Source organism: Chenopodium quinoa, unplaced genomic scaffold (genome assembly GCF_001683475.1).
Source record: "Chenopodium quinoa cultivar QQ74 unplaced genomic scaffold, ASM168347v1, whole genome shotgun sequence".
Lineage (NCBI taxonomy): Eukaryota > Viridiplantae > Streptophyta > Magnoliopsida > Caryophyllales > Amaranthaceae > Chenopodium > Chenopodium quinoa.
In genome coordinates, this window is record NW_018743987.1 from 2264949 (window position 1) to 2284998 (window position 20050).

The 20050-nt window shown below is 37.4% G+C and overlaps 2 protein-coding genes and 1 long non-coding RNA gene across 3 annotated transcripts; 1 reads left to right on the plus strand and 2 right to left on the minus strand.

The window, feature by feature from the left end:
- The first annotated feature begins 996 nt into the window (after window positions 1–996).
- On the plus strand, window positions 997–2827 carry LOC110690173. Its single transcript, XM_021867005.1, has 3 exons — window positions 997–1716; window positions 1812–2058; window positions 2199–2827. The coding sequence occupies exons 1-3, from the start codon at window positions 997–999 to the stop codon at window positions 2825–2827; spliced, it is 1596 nt and encodes a 531-aa protein (XP_021722697.1).
- A 9024-nt stretch (window positions 2828–11851) lies between these two features.
- On the minus strand, window positions 11852–14388 carry LOC110690140. The gene is made up of 4 exons (XR_002505023.1): window positions 12927–14388; window positions 12676–12849; window positions 12415–12575; window positions 11852–12322 (listed from the first exon to the last, which is right to left on the minus strand). It is a non-coding gene; the product is annotated as an uncharacterized LOC110690140 (long non-coding RNA).
- A 1991-nt stretch (window positions 14389–16379) lies between these two features.
- Window positions 16380–17538, minus strand: LOC110690174 (protein FAR-RED IMPAIRED RESPONSE 1-like). Its single transcript, XM_021867006.1, has 2 exons — window positions 16646–17538; window positions 16380–16479 (listed from the first exon to the last, which is right to left on the minus strand). The coding sequence occupies exons 1-2, from the start codon at window positions 17536–17538 to the stop codon at window positions 16380–16382; spliced, it is 993 nt and encodes a 330-aa protein (XP_021722698.1).
- Window positions 17539–20050: the final 2512 nt, after the last annotated feature.

Sequence of the window (20050 nt, forward strand, 5' to 3'; positions counted from 1 at the left end):
TGCCAAAGGAGCTTCTTTGTCTTTTGTTGCTCCGAAAATCCAAGAAGGGAAGCAAATTGCTGAACTACAGGAATCCGAGCTTGAAGCAGGTAATCAAAAATGGTCTAATGCTTTAGTTTTCGTGGTTGGCTTTTACCCTACTATTGCTGCTGTTCTTCGATTTTTTGCTCAACAATGGAGTGATATGCAAAAACCAGATGTTTATTGGCATGATGATGGGTACTTTATCATTAATTTATGTTCTAGTGATGATAAAGATATTATACTCTGTTCTGGTCCTCATATGTTCCTTGGGAAACCAGCAATAGTGAAGCCTTGGTGTCCTAAATTTGACTTTAATGCTGAAATTCTTAGAACTGTTCCTCTCTGGGTTAAGTTTCCTAATCTCCCACTTAATTGCTGGGGATCTGACACTCTTAGCCGCATTGGTAGTTTGCTTGGAGTGCCAATTTGTGCTGATGAGTGTACTACTAGACAACTTGGAGTGTCTTTTGCTAGGGTCCTAATTGAAATTGATGTTACAAAGCCTATGCCTAACTCTGTCTTGGTTGAGAGACCTTTAAAGGAACTATTGGAGCTCAAGGTAGTGTATGAGTGGGCCCCACCTTTTTGTTCTAAGTGCAACAAGGTTGGTCATGATTGCTCTATTAAACCTGCTGTTGCTAAGCCTAAGCAGGTTCTTAAGCAGCCAGCTCCTGTTGCTCCTAAGCAAAAGCAGGCCTGGGTTCCTAAGCCTAGCCAAGCTCCTGCTCCCGTTGTTGATGTTGATGCTTCTGTTCATGGAAAATCTGTCATTACTCCACAGGTCCATACTTCTCAAAATTCAGATGAGGGGTGGAGAATAGTTAGAAGGAAGACAAAAAGGCAGCAAACTAGAGTTCATCAGCCTGCCTCTACCTCTAATGCTTTTGTTGCTTTATTTGCAAATGAAATGGATGGTGTAGGTGGTTTCACTATAAATCCAAGCGGGGGTGAGGTTAATCCCCCTTTGGTGTCATGATTTACTCTATTTGGAATGTTAGGGGCCTGAATGACCCTGGCAAAGTTGCCTCTGTAAAGAGGTTGCTTCATTCCCATGCAGTTGATGTTGTTGGTCTTCTTGAAATAAAAATCAAATTGAAAAATGTTCTCACTTATCAGAGGAAGTTTGGCTCTTCTTGGCTTTGGATGTGCAATTATGATCATTCTCCCAAAGGGAGGATCTGGCTTGGTTGGAATGCAGATAGAGTAACTGTTAATGTCTTGAAGGTTCATGAACAGTTCATTCATTGTAGTGTCTCTTCTAAGGACCTCTCTACTCAAATTCATCTCACTGTTGTCTATGGGTTTCACTCCATTCATGATAGACTTCCTTTGTGGGAAGGAATTAGAAGCATCTCTATTCAGCATTCTCCTTGGCTTTGTGCTGGTGACTATAACTCTGTTCTTCATACTTCAGATAGGCTTTATGGTAATAATGTTACTGATTATGAGACTAGAGATTTCCAGAGTCTGGTTGATGATTTGGACCTCACTGAGATCAAAGCAAAGAAGCCTTCTACTCTTGGTCAAATAAGGCTCACACTGGTCCTAGAACTCTCTCTAGGATTGATAGAGTCTTTGGTAACCAAGCTTGGCTGGCCTCTCATGGGCATGTTGAGACTGTCTATCTCCCCCCCTCTTTATCTGATCATAGTCCAGTTCTGCTGGATGTATGCTCTGCCCCTGCTGGGAAAGGTAGACCTTTCAGGTTTCTAAACTGTATTGCTGATCACCCTAATTTCCTTGATACTGTTTCTCAGGCTTGGAGTTCTGGTAGTTCTGTTTGGTAGAAACTTAATTCTGTGAAGTCTAGTATCAAGTCTCTTAGTAGCAAGCAGTTTGGCAACATTGAGGAAAAGATTGATCAAGCTAATGTTGAGCTTTCTGGAATTCAGAACTTAATGGCTCAAAATCCTGATGATTTGGATTTATATGCTAATGAATCTGATGCTATTAAGGTTTTTAAACACTGGAATGATATTCAGGAAAGCATCTTCAAACAAAAATCTAGGATCAATTGGATTAAGCTTGGAGATGGCAATTCTCATTATTTCTTCTCTGTGATGAAGAATAGACAAGCAAGGAATAGAATTGACTCTTTGACTCTAATCAGGTGTTGCTCAAGGATCCGGATGCTATTTCTCATGAAATTATCTCCTTCTATAAGTCTCTTTTAGGGACTCAGGCTCCTTGGCTCCCTGCTGTTGACCTTGTTACTATGAGGAGGGGTAAACAGCTTAGCTCTGTTGCTCAGAGTTATCTCATTAGGCCTATTTCTCATGCTGAAATTGATGCTGCCCTTAAGGGAATTGATAACACTAAAGCTCCTAGTATTGATGGCTTTAACTCCTTCTTCTTTAAGAGAGCTTGGCATATTGTGAAAGATGATATTTATGCTAGTGTTATTGATTTCTTTACTAAAGGGACCTTGCCTAAGCAATGGAATTGCACAACTATCACTCTTGTTCCTAAAATCCCTAATGCTTCCCATGTTAAGGATTTTAGACCTATAGCATGTTGCACTGTGGTTTATAAGCTCATCTCTAAGGTCATAACTGCTAGACTCGCTGCTATCATTGGTGAGGTGATTGATGATGCTCAAGCAGGGTTCATTCCAGGAAAGCACATTGGTGACAATATCCTTCTTGCAACTGAATTGATCAAAGGCTATGATCACAAATTTATCTCTCCTAGATGCATGGTTAAGGTGGATTTGAAGAAAGCCTATGATTCAGTTGAGTGGGGATTCTTGATCACTGTTATGCAGGAGCTTGGTTTCCCTCAGAGATTTGTTAGCTGGATCTAGACTTGTCTTACTTCTGTCTCTTATTCTATTTCTTATTAATGGTTTTCCTGCCCCTCCCTTTGAAGCTAAGAAAGGTTTAAGACAAGGTGACCCTATGTCTCCCTTTCTTTTTGCTATTGGTATGGAATACCTCTCCAGATGCCTTGATGAGCTTAGGTTAACTCCTGATTTTAACTTCCATCCTAGATGTGAAAAGTTAAACCTAACTCATATGATGTTTGCTGATGATTTATTGATGTTTTCAAGAGCTGATAGTGTTTCTGTTAAGCTCCTCTTCCAAGCCTTCTTGAAATTCTTGGGTGCCTCTGGGCTTTCTGCTAATCTTGATAAAAGTGAAGTCTATTTTGGAGGAGTTTCTGTAGATGTTCAGACAGAGCTGAGGGAGCTTCTTGGTGTTTCCTAAGGTACTATCCCTTTTAGGTATCTTGGGGTCCCTCTCTCTTCCAAGAAGCTTACTATTGCTCAGTGTAGGCCTTTGGTGGAGAAGGTGACTGCTAGAATCCAAGGGTGGATGGCTAAACACTTGTCTTATGCTGGGAGGCTTCAGTTGGTGAAGAGTGTGTTGTTTGGTATTCAGACATATTGGGCTTAAATTTTTATCTTGCCAAAGAAAATTTTGAAAGAGGTTGAGGCTAGATTCAGGTGCTTTCTTTGGACTAGATCCTCTACCCCTGCTAAAAAATCTTTGGTTGCTTGGAATAATGTCTATCTCCCTAAAGTTTGTGGTGGCTGGAACTTGCTTTCTCTTCCTGAATGGAATAAAGCAGCTGTCACTAAGTTAGTTTGGGATATTGCTCACAAGGCTGATAATCTTTGGGTTAAGTGGGTCCATTTCTATTATTTCAAGCATAAAGATTGTTGGACCACCCCTACCCCTGCTAAATGCTCTTTGTTTTTGAAGAAGATTCTGAGTTGTAGAGATGTTGTGAATGATCAAGGGGGATGGGATGGTTTCATACAGGGCAACAAAGTGAAAATCAAGAAGCTTTATGCTGCTATTAGACCTCAAGTCCCTAAGGTTCCTTGGAAGAGAGTTATTTGTCATAACTTAGCAACTCCTAAAAGTGTTTTTATCTTGTGGCCAGCTTTGTGGAATAGGCTTGTCACTAAGGATAGGTTGCTCCAATGGCACATTTCTTGTGATCCAAGGTGTTTGTTGTGCTTGAATAGTAATGAAAGTGTTCAACACTTATTCTTTGATTGTGAATACTCTAGACAGGTTTGGAACAAGATGTTGGGTATCTTACATGTTTCCAAGCCTGTTCAGCAGTTTAGTGATGAGATTGATTGGCTGAAGAAAATCTGCAGAAGTTCCAGATTGAAAAACAAAGTGATCCATGTAGCCTTCACTGAAATAGTTTATGGTATTTGGATTCAGAGGAATGCAGTCTTGTTTACCGGTTGTTGCAAATCTGTTGATGCTCTAGTTAGGGATATTGTCTTTCATTTAGTATATAGTATCCCAGCGGGAAGCAAATATTTGATTGTTTAGAAGCTGCTTCAGCTTTTCTGGTCTTCTGATGCTGTTGCCGGTTCTTGCTGATTTCTGATTCCTAACTTCTGAGTTCTGGTTTCTGGTTTTTGGGGTTGTTGCCGTTGCTGGCTTGTTTTTGTTGCTCTTGTGGCTCTTTATTTGATGCTGGTTTCTGTTGTAGCTTCTGTTCTATTGTTGTTGCTGAAATTCAGCTGTTGTTGCTGTCTCTTTTGCTGTTGCTCACTGATTTGTTGTGCTGTCTGCTTTGGTACTGTTCTGGTCAGCTGCTGGTTGTGCTGGGGGGTGTGTTGCTGCTGCTGGCTTCAACTGTTTCTATTGTTTTCTGCTGCTGGCTGCCTGCCCTGCTGTACTGCTGCTGTTGCTGTTGCTGGTTGCTCTGCTGGTTGTCTGCTCTACTGCTGGTCAGCAGCTGGTTCTGGTGAGGGCTGTTGTTCTGATCAGCAGCTGCTGCTGCTGGTGATGTTGCTGGCTGCTGTTTCAGCAGTTGCTGAGTTGCTGAACTGCACTGCTAATGTCTGTGTTGCTGTACTGTTCTGTTGTGTGTTGCTGCACTGTTCTGTTGTTGTATGTGTTGTTGTTGCTGATTTTTTCTTACTGATTTTGCTGGTTTTAGGTGCTATTTCAGGTTGTAGTTGTGGCAAGTCAGTGTTTCTAATGTTGAAATCTGGTGCTTTGTCTTGTTGCTTTACCTGAGATGATGCATTACCCTCTTTTGTCTAGTCATGTTGCTTTTGCAACTGAGTCTAGGTGGAGGTTTGCTTTTTGCACTTTGCAGGGGTGGTGTTTATTGTTGTTGCTCTGTGCTTGTCTTTGAGTTCTTGGGCCTTGTTTCCAGAACCCTTCCTAAAAGGTGGCTGGAAGCTTGTGCTCAGGATGTTCTTGTCTCTTTCTCCTGAACCCTTCCTAGAAGGTGGCAAGAGATTGAGCTTGAACTGTTTGGTGTTGGTTGGCCTGTTTTTTAGGTCTTGTGGGGTTTGGTGTTTGTTATAACTTAGCTTTTATAAGTTGTAACTTTTCCTTTTGGTAATAAAATTTCTCTTATTTTCCAAAAAAAAAAAAAAAAAAAACTTTTTCAAATATTAAGTTACACATTTCATGTTTATTTCCCATCAATTACCTTAAACATTCTCAAATTGAACGATATTAGGCTTCCGACTAACTTTTCAAATGTCGTATATCAACTTTTCAAATCGCCGTATACCAACTTTTCAAATCAAATTCCAATGAAAATGATTATCAAATCAAATTCCAACAAAAATGGTTATCAAATTGCCGTATATCAACTTAATTAACATACCTAGATCTCAAATCACAAAGTAACTGCATACTTGATAAACATAAAGTTCCATTAACAATTCAAATCTTCAAGTTCTCAAAACGAAATCACAATAACCATTGTTGGATATCATAGCGTAGCATCATCAGCACATTAACATTCCAATGTTCAAGTTCTCAAAATAAAATGACACTAACCATAGCATCATCAACACATCAATGAGCTAAATATAGCAAAAGGTGTGACTTTTAATTTTCCATTCCAAAGCTACTTAACTAATTAGTCCCACGATATATTACAAACAAAAGGTGTGGTGCTATTTAGATTAGAGAGAGACAATACTAATAAAACTACTAACAAACTCAGCTCCAAATCCCAACTCATTCAATCTTCTTCACTCCATCAAGTTAGGGCCAACAACCACTTTGTCATAATTCAGAATCTTAGCTTCCCTTATGGTGTGAACACAGGTCAGCACATTATCCTCACACATGAAGATCAAATTCTCTAGATTAACATCAAACTTCTCACCCCAGATGTGAAACAGACGGCGTAGAGGAGTGTCTAGCTTGCCCTGAACTCTGAGCTTAGACTTCTTCCTGTGTCCAGTGTTCTTAACATAGAACCTCTTGATCCATGTGTATGTGTTCACAACTCCAGGCCGATTTACATAAAACACAATTAGTTACAACGCTTATATCAATTCCAGTAATACCAAATTACCTTAATGAACATCTACATAAGCACATTGAGTGACTTTAACTGTTGATTCAGTGGACTACATCAATACCGGTGGGCCACATTACAATACCGGTGGGCCCTAATTGTTACCAACTCTATAGTTTTATTACATACTTAGCCCATTTAATTTCTAATTTGACACATTACATATGAGATACATTACACATTAATTTTACATAACCATATTATTAACCATATTAAATCGAATTAGCATAACAACTATAATTAATTTTACATAACCATATTATTAACCATATTAAACCGAATTAGCATAATAGCTATAATTAATTTTACATAACCATATTATAAACCATATTAAATCGAATTAGCATAACAACTATAATTAATTTTACATAACCATATTATTAACCATATTAAATCATTTTAGCATAATAACAATAATTAAACTAGGAGTTTAATGTAATTGTGGTCTTAGTTTAGGAACAAAACAAGGTGCTTAGTTCACATGGTATATTACCCGTTAAATTCGTACAATAAACGATACAAACAGTAAATATTACGGTCGAAAATAAAAACCTCATGCCATTACACACGTTAATTAGTAAATTAATTGACGATGTAAAAAATAGTTACTTGAATATAAATTGTAAAAGATTTCGACTTTATCAATCCATCCACGAAAAGAACATCACCACTGTCAATCCCCATCGCCTTTGGGTATGAATGTACTCCCAATAAAAACCTTAATCTGACTTGGATGGACATCGATCTGAGATGCATAATCACGGTAGATTCAGTCGAAGGTTTCATCTGTACGTATCTTGTACGGGACACCAACATCTCAAGCAGTGCGACTCCTTAGTACTATAGAATACTCAAACCCCCTACCATCAGCAATAGGTAAAACCTCGTTGAGGTCGAAGTTTGGTATTTCATCACCCTCAACCGCATCAGCAGCCTACTCGGACATTAAATCAACTGTAGTTGGTATTTTGGGCTCAGCTGAAGGATGGTGCACCCTTTTGACTGTAGCATTCTTGTTCGCCTTGATAGGAATTTTAAGTGGCCATTGGAGGCGAAACTTAGGATTACTACCCGGTCCAGTAGCATATTGACCAAATAGGTTGGAAATGAAGTCATTACTTTCACTCCTTTTGATGAAAATGGGTTGTTTGCCCTTTCCCTTTGGTTGTGGGATACCGGGACGACGACGTCTACCAACACCTCGAGAAGACTCAGGTATGTCAACAGCAGGCGATCTCTCACGTTTGAGAGAGGGACGATCAACGGATAAAATGGGTATGGTGGGCATGGTTTTTTTTTCTCAAGTGTGCGATGCTAGAGTTTTCAGGCAGCTTAGTATGCTTTAAGCTATCTCATCTATCATCTTTATATAGTGCATGTGACCTTAAAAGATGAAGTTAGGGTTTATTCTCACATGTGACATGGCACCCACATTACATACGGTTATATTAGCTTAGACTAAAGCACAATTCTGTGTACCACATTGTGATTTCCCTCTAAATTATACGGTACAATTTCGGTGACACTTATTTGTAATTATTCAATGATTTGTATTGCTAATGACATAAATCTAATAATATATATTTAAATATTGCAAAAGTTCAATACGGTAAATTGATAAAAGCATTTTAAAATTAATTTTAGTGTCTTTTTTAATTTAATCATAAATATGATTTCAATGTGTTTATTTCAAGTGTTCATATTTCTTGTCATCCTTTATTAGGAATACGATATTAAGTGTTTAATTGTGTGTCATTCTAGAAAGTAGAAGTATATGATTTAATAAGAGGATTTAAAGTTTAAATTTAAATTTAATTCAGAATAATGTTAATTAGTAGAGAAAATTATTTTGTGAAATTAAAATAAAAATGTAGAGGAAATTAATTTGTAGAGGAAATTAAAAAATTGTTATAATGTTAAGGCCTAGCCAAAAGGCCTTCAAGGTCTTTTGATGAAAGCAAACTTCTCTCGTATATAATTCCCGCAAGCCTTTAGAAACATATTACCCTATTTAATCATATGTACTTTTTTTTTTTCTGATTTACTGCATAGACCCTCTTTTTTGTGAATATGAATGAACCTTCTTGGAGTTTTCCTAATGGTACTTTTTGATGAAAATTACTGTTATTTATGCTTTAACAAATAAATTTCATAATTTTTTTTTGAGAAAATTTTTGTTATTTGACGAGAGGGTATTTAGTAATTTAAATAAAAGTAAAATGTATTAGAGTTATGCTACATAAATAAATTGTTCATTATTCCTAAATTGTCATTAACATAGTAATGATGGTGGGTACCAATTAACATAGTAATAGTACATGATTTTAACGATAAAATTGTGATGGTAATTGATTCACATTTGGGGTAATTGATTCACAACTGGGGTAATTCATTGATACCAAAAATTAGTCAATCTTAAACAATTAACACTTCAATACGTTTGGTATTTAATTAAGAACAAATGATTATGGGGCACTTGCAAATAACACTCGTATCACACAGCTACAATTGTTTCTTGTTTGTATACGAAACCTTTTAACACATAAGTAGTGCTATCTAAATTTGGTTTACTGCAAAATAAAAATAGCCTAATTTGCGAAAAACATATTGTCTGTCATTGCCATGCAAAAGGTTACTAGTTTATATTATTTTACAAGCATAAAAAAAAAGATGATACCACCGAATCACGCCACTGCAGGAAATATTTTCACAAGTCATTATCTTCTTATTTGCATTGTCGTTACCTAACTACTTGCGTACTAGGAATTTAATTGTTTTGTCTTTATATGGCAGGAAGGGTCTTAAACAATACAAATACAAGAGCCCTTATGAAGTTTATAGTAGTGTACGGAAATGAAATCGAAATAATTTTGAAGTGAAAAGAATTTGAATTTTATAAAAGCAACTCTGGGGTTTTGAATTTGGGGAGGAGACAAGTGATCCAATAATGAAATGGTTAACACGATCTAGTCAACAAAAAATCAATTCATTAAGGAAACGGTTAATAAATGAACTAGTTTAGATGATAAATCAAAAGTCTAATCACCTAAATACACCATCAGTTAGTTACAGTTGATCAATTACTGAAATGGTTTACACACATCATTAATCTATTTGATATACGTTGTTCGACTAATTAGTTCAAATAATTTAAAGTAAAAAAAAAAAAGTACCATTGTTTAATTTGAAATAAGTAAATGAATGAACTAGTTTAGATGATTTAGCAAAAGTCAAAACATTACAACGTATCATATTAAATCTATTTGGAATGAGTCATTAAACGAAGTAGTTAGTTCATATGACTTAGCAAAAGTCAAAACGTTATTATGAACTATTGTTTTACTTGAAATAAGTCAATCAATAAATTAGTTTAAGGAATATCCCAGCAAAAGTCATAACATTAAAACACATCATGTACTAACTCTGATATCAGTCAATCAATGGACTAGTTATTTATTAAAGGTCAAATCGTTAACACACATCATTACTTTTGGTTGAAATTAATAGGCACCAAATGAATTAGTTAAGATGATTAGGAAAAGTTAAATAATTACTGATTGTGATATCTATTGAACCCATCGACTTTTTATATCAAAAGTCAAATCGTTAACACACATCATTACTTTTGGTTGAAATGATTCAACACCTAATGAACTAGTTAAGATGATTAAGGAAAGTCAAATCATTACTGACTGTGATACCTATTAAACCTATCGACTTTTTATATCAAAAGTCAAACTGTTAACACACATAATTATTCATTACTTTTGGTTGAAATGAGTCAACACCTAATGAACTAATTAAAATAATTAGGAAAAGTCAAATCATTACTGATTGTGATATCTATTGAACCCATCGACCTTTTATATCAAAAGTCAAATCGTTGACTCCTATCATTACTTTTGGTTGAAATGAGTCAACACCTAATGAACTAGTTAAGATGATTAGGAAAAGTCAAATCATTACTGACTATGATATCTATTGAACCCATCGACTTTTTATATCAAAAGTCAAATCGTTAACACACATCATTACTTTTGGTTGAAATAAGTCAACACCTAATGAACTGGTTAAGATGAATAGGAAAAGTCAAATCATTACTGACTGTGATATCTATTGAACCCATCTACTTTTTATATTAAAAGTCAAATCGTTAACACACATCATTACTCATTACTTTTGGTTGAAATGAGTCAACACCTAATGAACTAGTTAAGATGATTAAGAAAATTCAAATCATTACTGACTGTGATATTTGTTAAACCCATCAACTTTTTATATCAAAAGTCAAATCGTTGACTCACATCATTACTTTTGGTTGAAATGAGTCAACACCTAATGAACTTTTTAAGATGATTAGGTACCGATTTCCGTAATTCACGCCTCAACTGCAGCAAAAAACATCGTTGGAATCAAGAACAACGAAGGCTATATAGTGTTCATTACCCTAGATAACAAAGTCAGTCCAGTTCACTTACCAGATCTGTTCGACCTAGCTTTGTTGCCTAAGGCTTTAAAGCATTTTATAAGGTGGGTTATCCCTACGCATGGTGGGGTGAAAGGATGTGGTTCCCCCCATATAATACCAAAGGAAATTTTAGGTTTGGTTGATCCTATTTTGGATATACCGGATGTCAAAGAAAGGTGTTACCTTTCAGCTGGTGACCACTGCATAAAAATCACTAGTTACAGAAATAACTTTAAAATGATTAATGTTCAATGCCCAATGTCAGTTTCGAAGGTGTTCATGAGTAGTTCATTACATTTCTCCAGCTTACTAGATGGCAGGGCAATTGAGGTCAAAATACAGGTTGTGGCCAACGAAAACAAGAAGTTTTGGAGCGGCAGTTGTGGAAGGGGAATAAAGATGATGTTGTGGAACTGTCGTGACATGGATGGGAAGGGAGACATTTTCGCCCCTAATCAGTTTTGCAATTGAGATGCATATGCCTGACTTTATGATACTCACTGAAACACGTGTTTCAATTCACATGGCTCGCCTAATATGTTCTCTTTTAAAGCCATATGGGGTTTACGGTGTATCAAAAACGGTGTCGGAAGGTGGTTCTGTGATGCTGGCCGTCACCAAGCACATGGCAATGGTTTTACTAAGCGACTTCCCTCAACAATACTATTGGGGATTCAAGAACACGGTGTAATAGATTGTCTAAGTATTTGATGTTTAAGTGAAGAAAGAAGCTTAGGTAAATTAGGATTGGATGTACAGGTAAATTATTAATCTTAATTAGGACTGGTTGTTTAAGTCAATTAGGATTGGTTGTTTACGCTTATAAGTTTTATGCAAATAAATTGTAGAAGGAATTGCAAAATGAAATGCATCATCATTGTTAGTAAATTCAAGTTCAAACGGCCTAGACAATTGAGTTCATTTCACCCATAAAACGGCTGACCCACCACAACCCAAAGACAGAACCCCAAATCATAATACCAAATACAAACTCGTGTAAGAATTGGATACAAACTCGCTTAAATTAAAGCCTAAAGATATAAGCCCAACTAATAAGACTAAATACTTATAATGAGTATTTTCCAATATAAGCCCAATATAAATTCAAGTTGGTGGCCCAATTTGGAGTCAAATACAATTGTAAATTTCTAACCTAAAATGTAAACAAACTAGAAGACTACACTAAGACATGGTAAAAGTCACACAATTTCACAATGAAAGTCAAAATATCATACAAAGTAATACATCACAAACATCAAAATGTTTCAGTACCTAACCAAAATACTCATAAGAATTTTAGAGTGAAGAGTGTCACCACCTTAGCATCAAAATGTTTCAGTACCTATTCAATACTATTTAAGACCACATAAGCATCAAAATGTCACCACCTAGGAATCAAAATGTTTCAGACCAGTCGACACCATCTCTGTGATTGTCATCCACTAAACCTGCATCTTCAACATACTCATAGTAGTTCTCAATCGTGTTTTGTTGTTGCTGCTGCGGAGCATTTGTTTTTTTCCTCTTAGCCTGGCAGAGTTTAATCACCTTAGTTAACATGTCAGGTCCACACAACACAAAATAACCAACAATGACACTCTAGAGTGAAATGCATGACTTACTTGTGGCTTTACTAGTGGCTTCTTGTATCATAACTCAGCAAGGGATTTAAGCCTTGACCCCTTAGGCTGTCCTTGAGGTCTCTTTGGAGGTATTGGATCTTTCACAACTTCGGCAGTAGCATTCACTACTTTAGGCATAGTCTCTGATTTAGGGGTATTACCTGCATTGAGGGTGTTAGATACAATCTCTGAAAGATATAAGATGGTTCTGGGAAAATTACACATGTTTATTAAGTTATCAATAATTATATCAATAATTACCTGGATGCATGGTATCAATTCCAATTTCAGCTGGGGAGGTTTTGGGCAATGTGGGAATAGATTGTTGATTTTTTTAGCTCTTTGGCCTTCCTGAAGGTTTCTTACATATTGGATCTTTCACTACGGTTGCATTCACTTCTTCAGTGGGCATGATGACTGAGTTGGGGGTATTACCTGCTTTAATGTTGGTTATAGTCTCAAATGTGGGTGTATGATTGTTCTGATTTAGTTACTAAATTATTTAAAATTACCTTGATGCATGGTGTTAGATCCAATTTCAAATCGGAGGGTTCTGGGCAATGTGGGAATAGATGGTTTGTTTTCAATGTACTTAGCCTAGCTTTTCTTCACTTCCAAAGGTAGCGTCTAAAGAGAATTGACAATCAAGTCTACAGTCTCCTTATCATCGACAGATAACGCTTCCTCACATATGGGCTCAAACTTGTGCATCAGTTTGTTATAGCTTTGAACATAAACATCTTTCGAAGGATCGTGGTAGGTAACCTTGACACGAGTATGCTTCCTGACCACATCTTTGCGCCACCTGTCTAAAATGTATTTGCTCGGAATGTCAAAAACAAAATTTTGATCAAACACCCGGATTATATGCCTACAAATGATACCAAAGGTCTCAAACTTTCGGCAATCACAAGAGACATCCTTTGTATTGGTGTTAAAAAGGACACAGTAGACACGCCTCTTATCAGTGATGACTTCCTCGCTCGTGCCTTCTGGAATAATCCAGACCCTGTCTTCAAGTCAGTACTGGATAATACCACCATCAAGCGCACACTCTTCCCTCCCATAGCAATGCATTAGTCGAGTACACTCTGTCTAAACCTCCTGGAACTTTTTATCTGTGTAAATTTTTTGGAAGAACCTCTCTACCTGAAACCCACTGATCAAACTGCGAACGTATTTTGCACACCTAGCATCAACATCATTTTCAGCTCGAACACGCCTCTGCATTGACCTAGTGTACTTCTCTGGGAATTCATACAACTTTGTCTTCCTATTCACGAACCCATCAAAATTCCTATTAATGCTTTCGACCCTCTGCGTAGTCTTCATGCCAGCCCAAAAGTACTCTTTCATGAAGGCAGGAACCCACATATGTCTGTCCTCAAACAAGTCAGTTAACCAATCATTATCCTCAAGTTTGTATTGCTTGATTAATGATGTCCATCTATTCTCAAATTCATCAACAGTGAAGCTCTCATAAATAAGAGTCTTCAGTGGGCTCTTAAAATCTGCATAGCTGAATAAACAAGAAGAGGCAATTAATTGTTATAGTACAAGGATCAGTACATGAAGAGGCACTACATAAAGAAACTTTTAAGTTTGCTTAATTTAGAGCTTCCTGGTGAATTAAGATCAAAGGATAAAAACACTACTTATTGCAGGCATAATCCATCTTACTTCATCTTAACACCCATTTGCAACTGCCTTTCTGCTTCCAAAAAACAGACCCAAAAAGTAGACAGACACAAAATAAACAAGTTCCTCTCAGGTATGCAAGCTAATTAATAACTAATCACCCATATATCAACCTCTCACACGGATAGTACAGTAATTCCATCTTCCATACAAGGTATGGTCCTTGATAAAAATTTCAAAGCGATAATCTAATAAAGCAGACAAGCATCATTGTAGGCGTCGCTCGAAGTGCGCCTACGTTAAAAGCATGTGGTGAATATGCTGGGCACTCATAGGAAGTGGGAATTGACATATACGATTAGGGACAAGGAAAGCAGGGAGCCGCCAACAAGTTTTTAAGGAACTTGTAAACCGTTCACGGATCATAAAAGGCAACCACGATAAAGGGACAACGATAGGCAACAACGATTGACCCGTGAAGGTTACACCCCATTCATAATCCATGAGATTACTAACTCCATATGGTTCGGAACCACGAAAGGAGGATCGGGGATGATGGTACGAAGTGAGTCATGGAGTCACATTCGCCCTTATTGGCCTCTACTCGATTCTGATAGTGAAAAGTGATTCCTGCGATCTCAAAGGCATACAAACAAAGATTCAATTTGCTCCAAACTATTATTAAGCTAAATTGGTTTAATATTAATGCAACACATAATTCTAAAATATTTGTGATCACTTGAATTAATAACAAGATTAAAAAGAACCTAAACCAGTTGTCCAAATTATCTTATTAGGCGTGATTTTCAATTACATATTCCCTTTAAACATGCAATATGGTGATCATAATAATAAATAATAGAATAAACATTAATATTGGAAGCTATTCAACAATAATAGTCAAATTAAATATGAAATAACCTAATCATGATACTAGCAATAAGAAAATAAAATAAGAGTAATTAAATTAATTAATTACTCACATTCCGCGCGTTCCTTTAAATTGCTACATCACGAATAAACTGTTAGTAACTTCAATAAAAAAAAATATAAAGTAAATGGAAATTAAATTAAATAAATATTATACTTGATTTGGTCCAAACCCTCAGTTATTTGTACCTTTCACGCCTTGGTTTAAGGACGGAACCTCGGGCTAAGTATAGATTCCTTGGAGTGCTTAGAGCAATTATTATGGAAGAATAAGGAGGCTAGAAATTAAGTTAAAGAGGGAGAAGAGAATGATTTTTGGTATAAGGTGAGAGAGAATGATTATTGGTGCCCCGTACATCAGAAATGAGGGGGTATTTATAGAGAAAATGTGCTGAGGGAGCACACGGAACCCTAAAATGATAAAAACCCTAAAAAAGTATCCCGCGACACGGCAAAGTGTACCGTGACACGGGAAATATTTAGGTTACGGGAAGGAAAACGCGTTAAGGTTTTACGCGGAAAAGACACGGAATGTCCCGTGACACGGCACAGATACCGTGACATGGCAGTATCCACCGTGACATGGTACAGTACACCGTGTCACGGTATGGGAGACGCGGAAATTACACGGAAACAGCTCCGTGTCACGGGGAATCCCACCGTTAGACGGTGTAAATTCCCGTGACACGGTGGAAAATGCCGTGACGCGGGAGTTGTTTAGGTACGAAGAACGCAAATAGGACACGGAATAGCCCCGCATCACAGCAAGGGCACCGTGTCACGGGGATTCCCACCGTCAGACGGTGCAATTTCCCGTGACACGGTGGAATTGCACTGTGCGCGGTGATTCCAGGTTTTTACCCGTTTTTAAAACCATCATAACTTTTGATCCGTAACTTGGAATGAGGCATATAATATATAATTGGAAAACTTATCAAGTTTACTTTCCAACCCAATTGGAATCAAGTCAAAATAATATGTAGATTTTAAGATATGGCCGTTTTAGTGGAAGGGTGTCGGTTTTAGGCCGAGTTTGGTGTTTTGCTCATATCTTTTTCGTTATAGCTCAGAATTGGGCTTATGATATATGGTTGGAAAGCTTATTTAAAGGCCTATCCAAAAAAATAATAATTGGATCAAAATTGTATAGCCATAAAATCAGTTTCTCTCAGTGGACACGTAAAGTGGAAAATACGTTATGGTTTAGGGAAATGAGCTAGAAATTGGATTGGTTCATGAAATATATTGGATAGAACATGGATTTAAGCACTCCAAAGATTAAATACTTTACTCGACCAATAATGGCGGTGAGAGGTGTTCATCAACGGGTTTGGTTTTGGGGAGACATTTTTAGGTGTCTACAATCATGAATATCAGATGATACACTATCTATCACATCAACAAAGTACAGATAAACAACAAACAGAAGCAACCAAGTAAAGACATATCTGAAGCAAACAGATGCAACAACCAGATGCAAACAATGCAAAGGCAGATCTGAATAACAAAGCACAGAATAACCTCAAACAATAAAGCAAGGTAGATCTGATTACCAAAGAAAAGAATAGAGCAAAGAATATCAAAACAAACACTTAAAAATCAAAAACAAAACAAAGATACAGTAAAGACTGCTTAGAAGAATTTACAACAGACATATACTTACTGTTCACATTTTTCGAGCTTTTCTGGGATTTTCCTCCAGATGTGCCAAATGCACCAACGATGTCGCGCGTTGGGCATTACTTGTGCCAATGGCTTGCGCATTGCAGCAGCTTGGTCTGTTAGAATAGCCCCGGGTTGTGTGTTACCCATACAAGCCAACCACTGCCGAAAAACCCAAGAGTATGTGTCACAATCCTCATGTGATACAAGGGCACAACCCAACAATATAGATTGTCCGTGGTGGTTTACTCCTACAAAATCAGCAAACGATAGCTCATACTTGTTTGTTAGGTAAGTAGCATCAAAGAAAACAACATCGTCGAAATCTTGATATGCCACCCTACTACGAGCGCCAACCCACATTACGTCCTTGAGACGACTATCTTCATCTAGTCGATGTGCATGATAGAAATTTTGATTATCCGCTTGCATACGGTCAAAGTACGCCATCATAGTAGCCGCATCACCCCATTCCATCATCAGCCTCTTTGCTTTATATATCTCGTGTTGGAGGTCCTTAACACTAGGAAGGTTATCAAACCCAGTCTCAATAGCCATACATCCATGAATCTGCCTTATAGGGAGACCTTCCTCATAATAATTTTGTAAGTTCCTACGCACATTGGACGTGAAATGCTTCATTCGATATTCCTTAACCAAGTTCGCCATACTAGGATTAGGTGTATGGTTATCATGCTCATTTTTAAAATTCCGAATGACCCAAAGACCATCATCATCCACACCATCATACATCATGGCGCCGCATTCACATTTCTTGGACGTCTTTTTCCCTCGCTGCATCACATCTTCCACTACTTCACCATTAACAACCCCACCTGTACCACAAAGCTCCATGGCCTTGGACCGTTTCATAGCCTCCTTCCTTGCCCTCATGTCGGGAGGAACCCAACACTCACACTTCCATGTGCTTCCCCTCCTCTCCCTATCCAACTTGGAAAAGTTAGATGAAACTCTTGTAACCCTGTAGGCGTCGTTTGAAGTGCGCCTACGTTCAAGCATGTGATGAATATTCTTGGCACTCATAGGGAGTGGGAATTGACATATACGATTAGGGACAAGGAAAGTAGGGAGCCGCCAACAAGTTTTTAAGGAACTTGTAAACCATTCACGGATCATAAAAGGCAACCACGATAACGGACAACGATAGGCAACAACGATTGACCCGTGAAGGTTACACCCCATTCATAATCCATGAGATTACTAACTCCATATGGTTTAGAACTACGAAAGGAGGATCGGGGATGATGGTACGAAGTGAGTCATGGAGTCACATTCGCCCGTATTGGCCTCTACTCGATTCTTATAGTGAAAAATGATTCCTGCGATCTCAAAGGCATACATACAGAGGTTCAATTTGCTCCAAACTATTATTAAGCTAAATTGGTTGAATATTAATGCAACATATAATTCTAAAATATTGTGATCACTTGATTTAATAACAAGATTAAAAAGGAACCTAAACCGGTTGTCCAAATTATCTTATTAGGCGTGATTTTCAATTACATATTCCCTTTAAACATGCAATATAGTGATCAATAATAACAATATAATAAACATTAATATTGGAAGCAATTTAACAATAATAGCGTTAGTCAAATCAAATATAAAATAACCCTAATCATGATACTAGAAATATTAAAATAAAATAATTAAATTAATTAATTACTCACATTCCGCGCGTTCCTTTAAATTGCTACATCATGAATAAATAGTTAGTAACTTCAATACAAAAATAGAAATTAAATAGAAATCAAATTAAATTAAATTGAATAGAAAGTAGAGTTGATTTGGTCCAAGCCCTCAGTTATGTGTACCTTTCACGCCTTGGTTTAAGGACGGAACCTCGGGTTAAGTATGGACTCCTTGGAGCACTTAGGGGAATTATTATGGAAGAATAAGGAGGCTAGAAATTAGGCTAAATAGGGAGAAGAGAATAATTTTTGGTGTAAGGTGAGAGAGAATGATTATTGGTTCCCCGAACTGCAGAAAGGGGGGTCCTATTTATAGGGAAAATGAGCAGAGGGAACACGCGGAACCCTAAAAAGATAAAAACCCTAAAAAATAATACCGTGTCACGGCAAAGAGCATTGCGACACGGTGACAGGCACCGTCAGACGGGGGAAGATCCCGTGATGACACAGGGAAAAACTGAGTGACGCAGGAAATAATTAGGTTACGAGAAGTGAAAACGCGTTTAGGGATTACGTGGAGCAAACACGGAGCAATCCCGTGCCACGGGATGTGCACCGTGACCCGGGAATAAATGTCGTGACACGGCATTGTCCACCGTGTCACAGTGCAGTATGCCGTGTCACGGTGTAAAAAGTACGCGGAAATTACACGGAATATCCCCGTGTCACGGAATGGGCACCGTGACACGGGAAATTGCACCGTGACACGGGAGAAAATTGTGCAGAATTACAAAAATGGGCACCGTGTCACGGGAATAAGCCCCGTGACACGTCAGCATTTGCCGCGTCGCGACATTTTAGCTGCTGCGCGGTAATTTTTGTTTTTTTACCCGTTTTTAAAATAATCATAACTTTTGATCCGTAACTTGGAATAAGGCATATAATATATAATTTAAAAGCTTATCAAGTATACTTTTAAAACCAATTAAAATCAAGTCAAAATAATTTTTAGATTTTAAGATAAGGCCTTTTTAGTGGAAGGGTGTCGGTTTTAGGCCGAGTTTAGTGTTTTGCTCATATCTTTTTCGTTATAGCTCAAAATTGGGCTTATGTTATATGGTTGGAAAGATTATTTAAAGGCCTATCCAAAAAAATAGTAATTAGATCAAAATTATATAGCCATAAAATCATTTTCTCTCGGTTTTGCTATGTGGACACGAAAAGTGGAAAATAGGTTATGGTTTAGGGAAATGAGCTAGAAATTGGACTGGTTCATGAAATATATTAGATAGAACATGGATTTAAGCACTCCAAAGATTAAATACTCAACCCAACCAATAATGGTGGTGAAAGGTGTTTATCAACGGGTTTGGTTTTGGGGAGACATTTTTAGGTGTCTACAAACCCCAAAACCTTTCTGCTCAGCATATTCTTTGTAGTATGATTCTACATCGGCAAAGGTTTTAAAATCCATCCCCAATCTTGGTGATTCAACATACTCGTATGTAGTGACTTTGTTCGTTGAGACAATGGTCTACGCAGTTTTAATGGTCTTAATTTGAGACAGTGCAACTAATCTCTCAACAGAAGAAGGAACATTCAGTGTCATACATCCAAGAGAAGGGACACCATCAACATCATTTGAATTTGCAACAACACTTGGACTTATCACTTGTTCCCCCTCAGAGTTGGATGTCAGATAAACATTAGTACCCTGACGTCCATTTCCCCGGGATCAACATCACCCTATATTC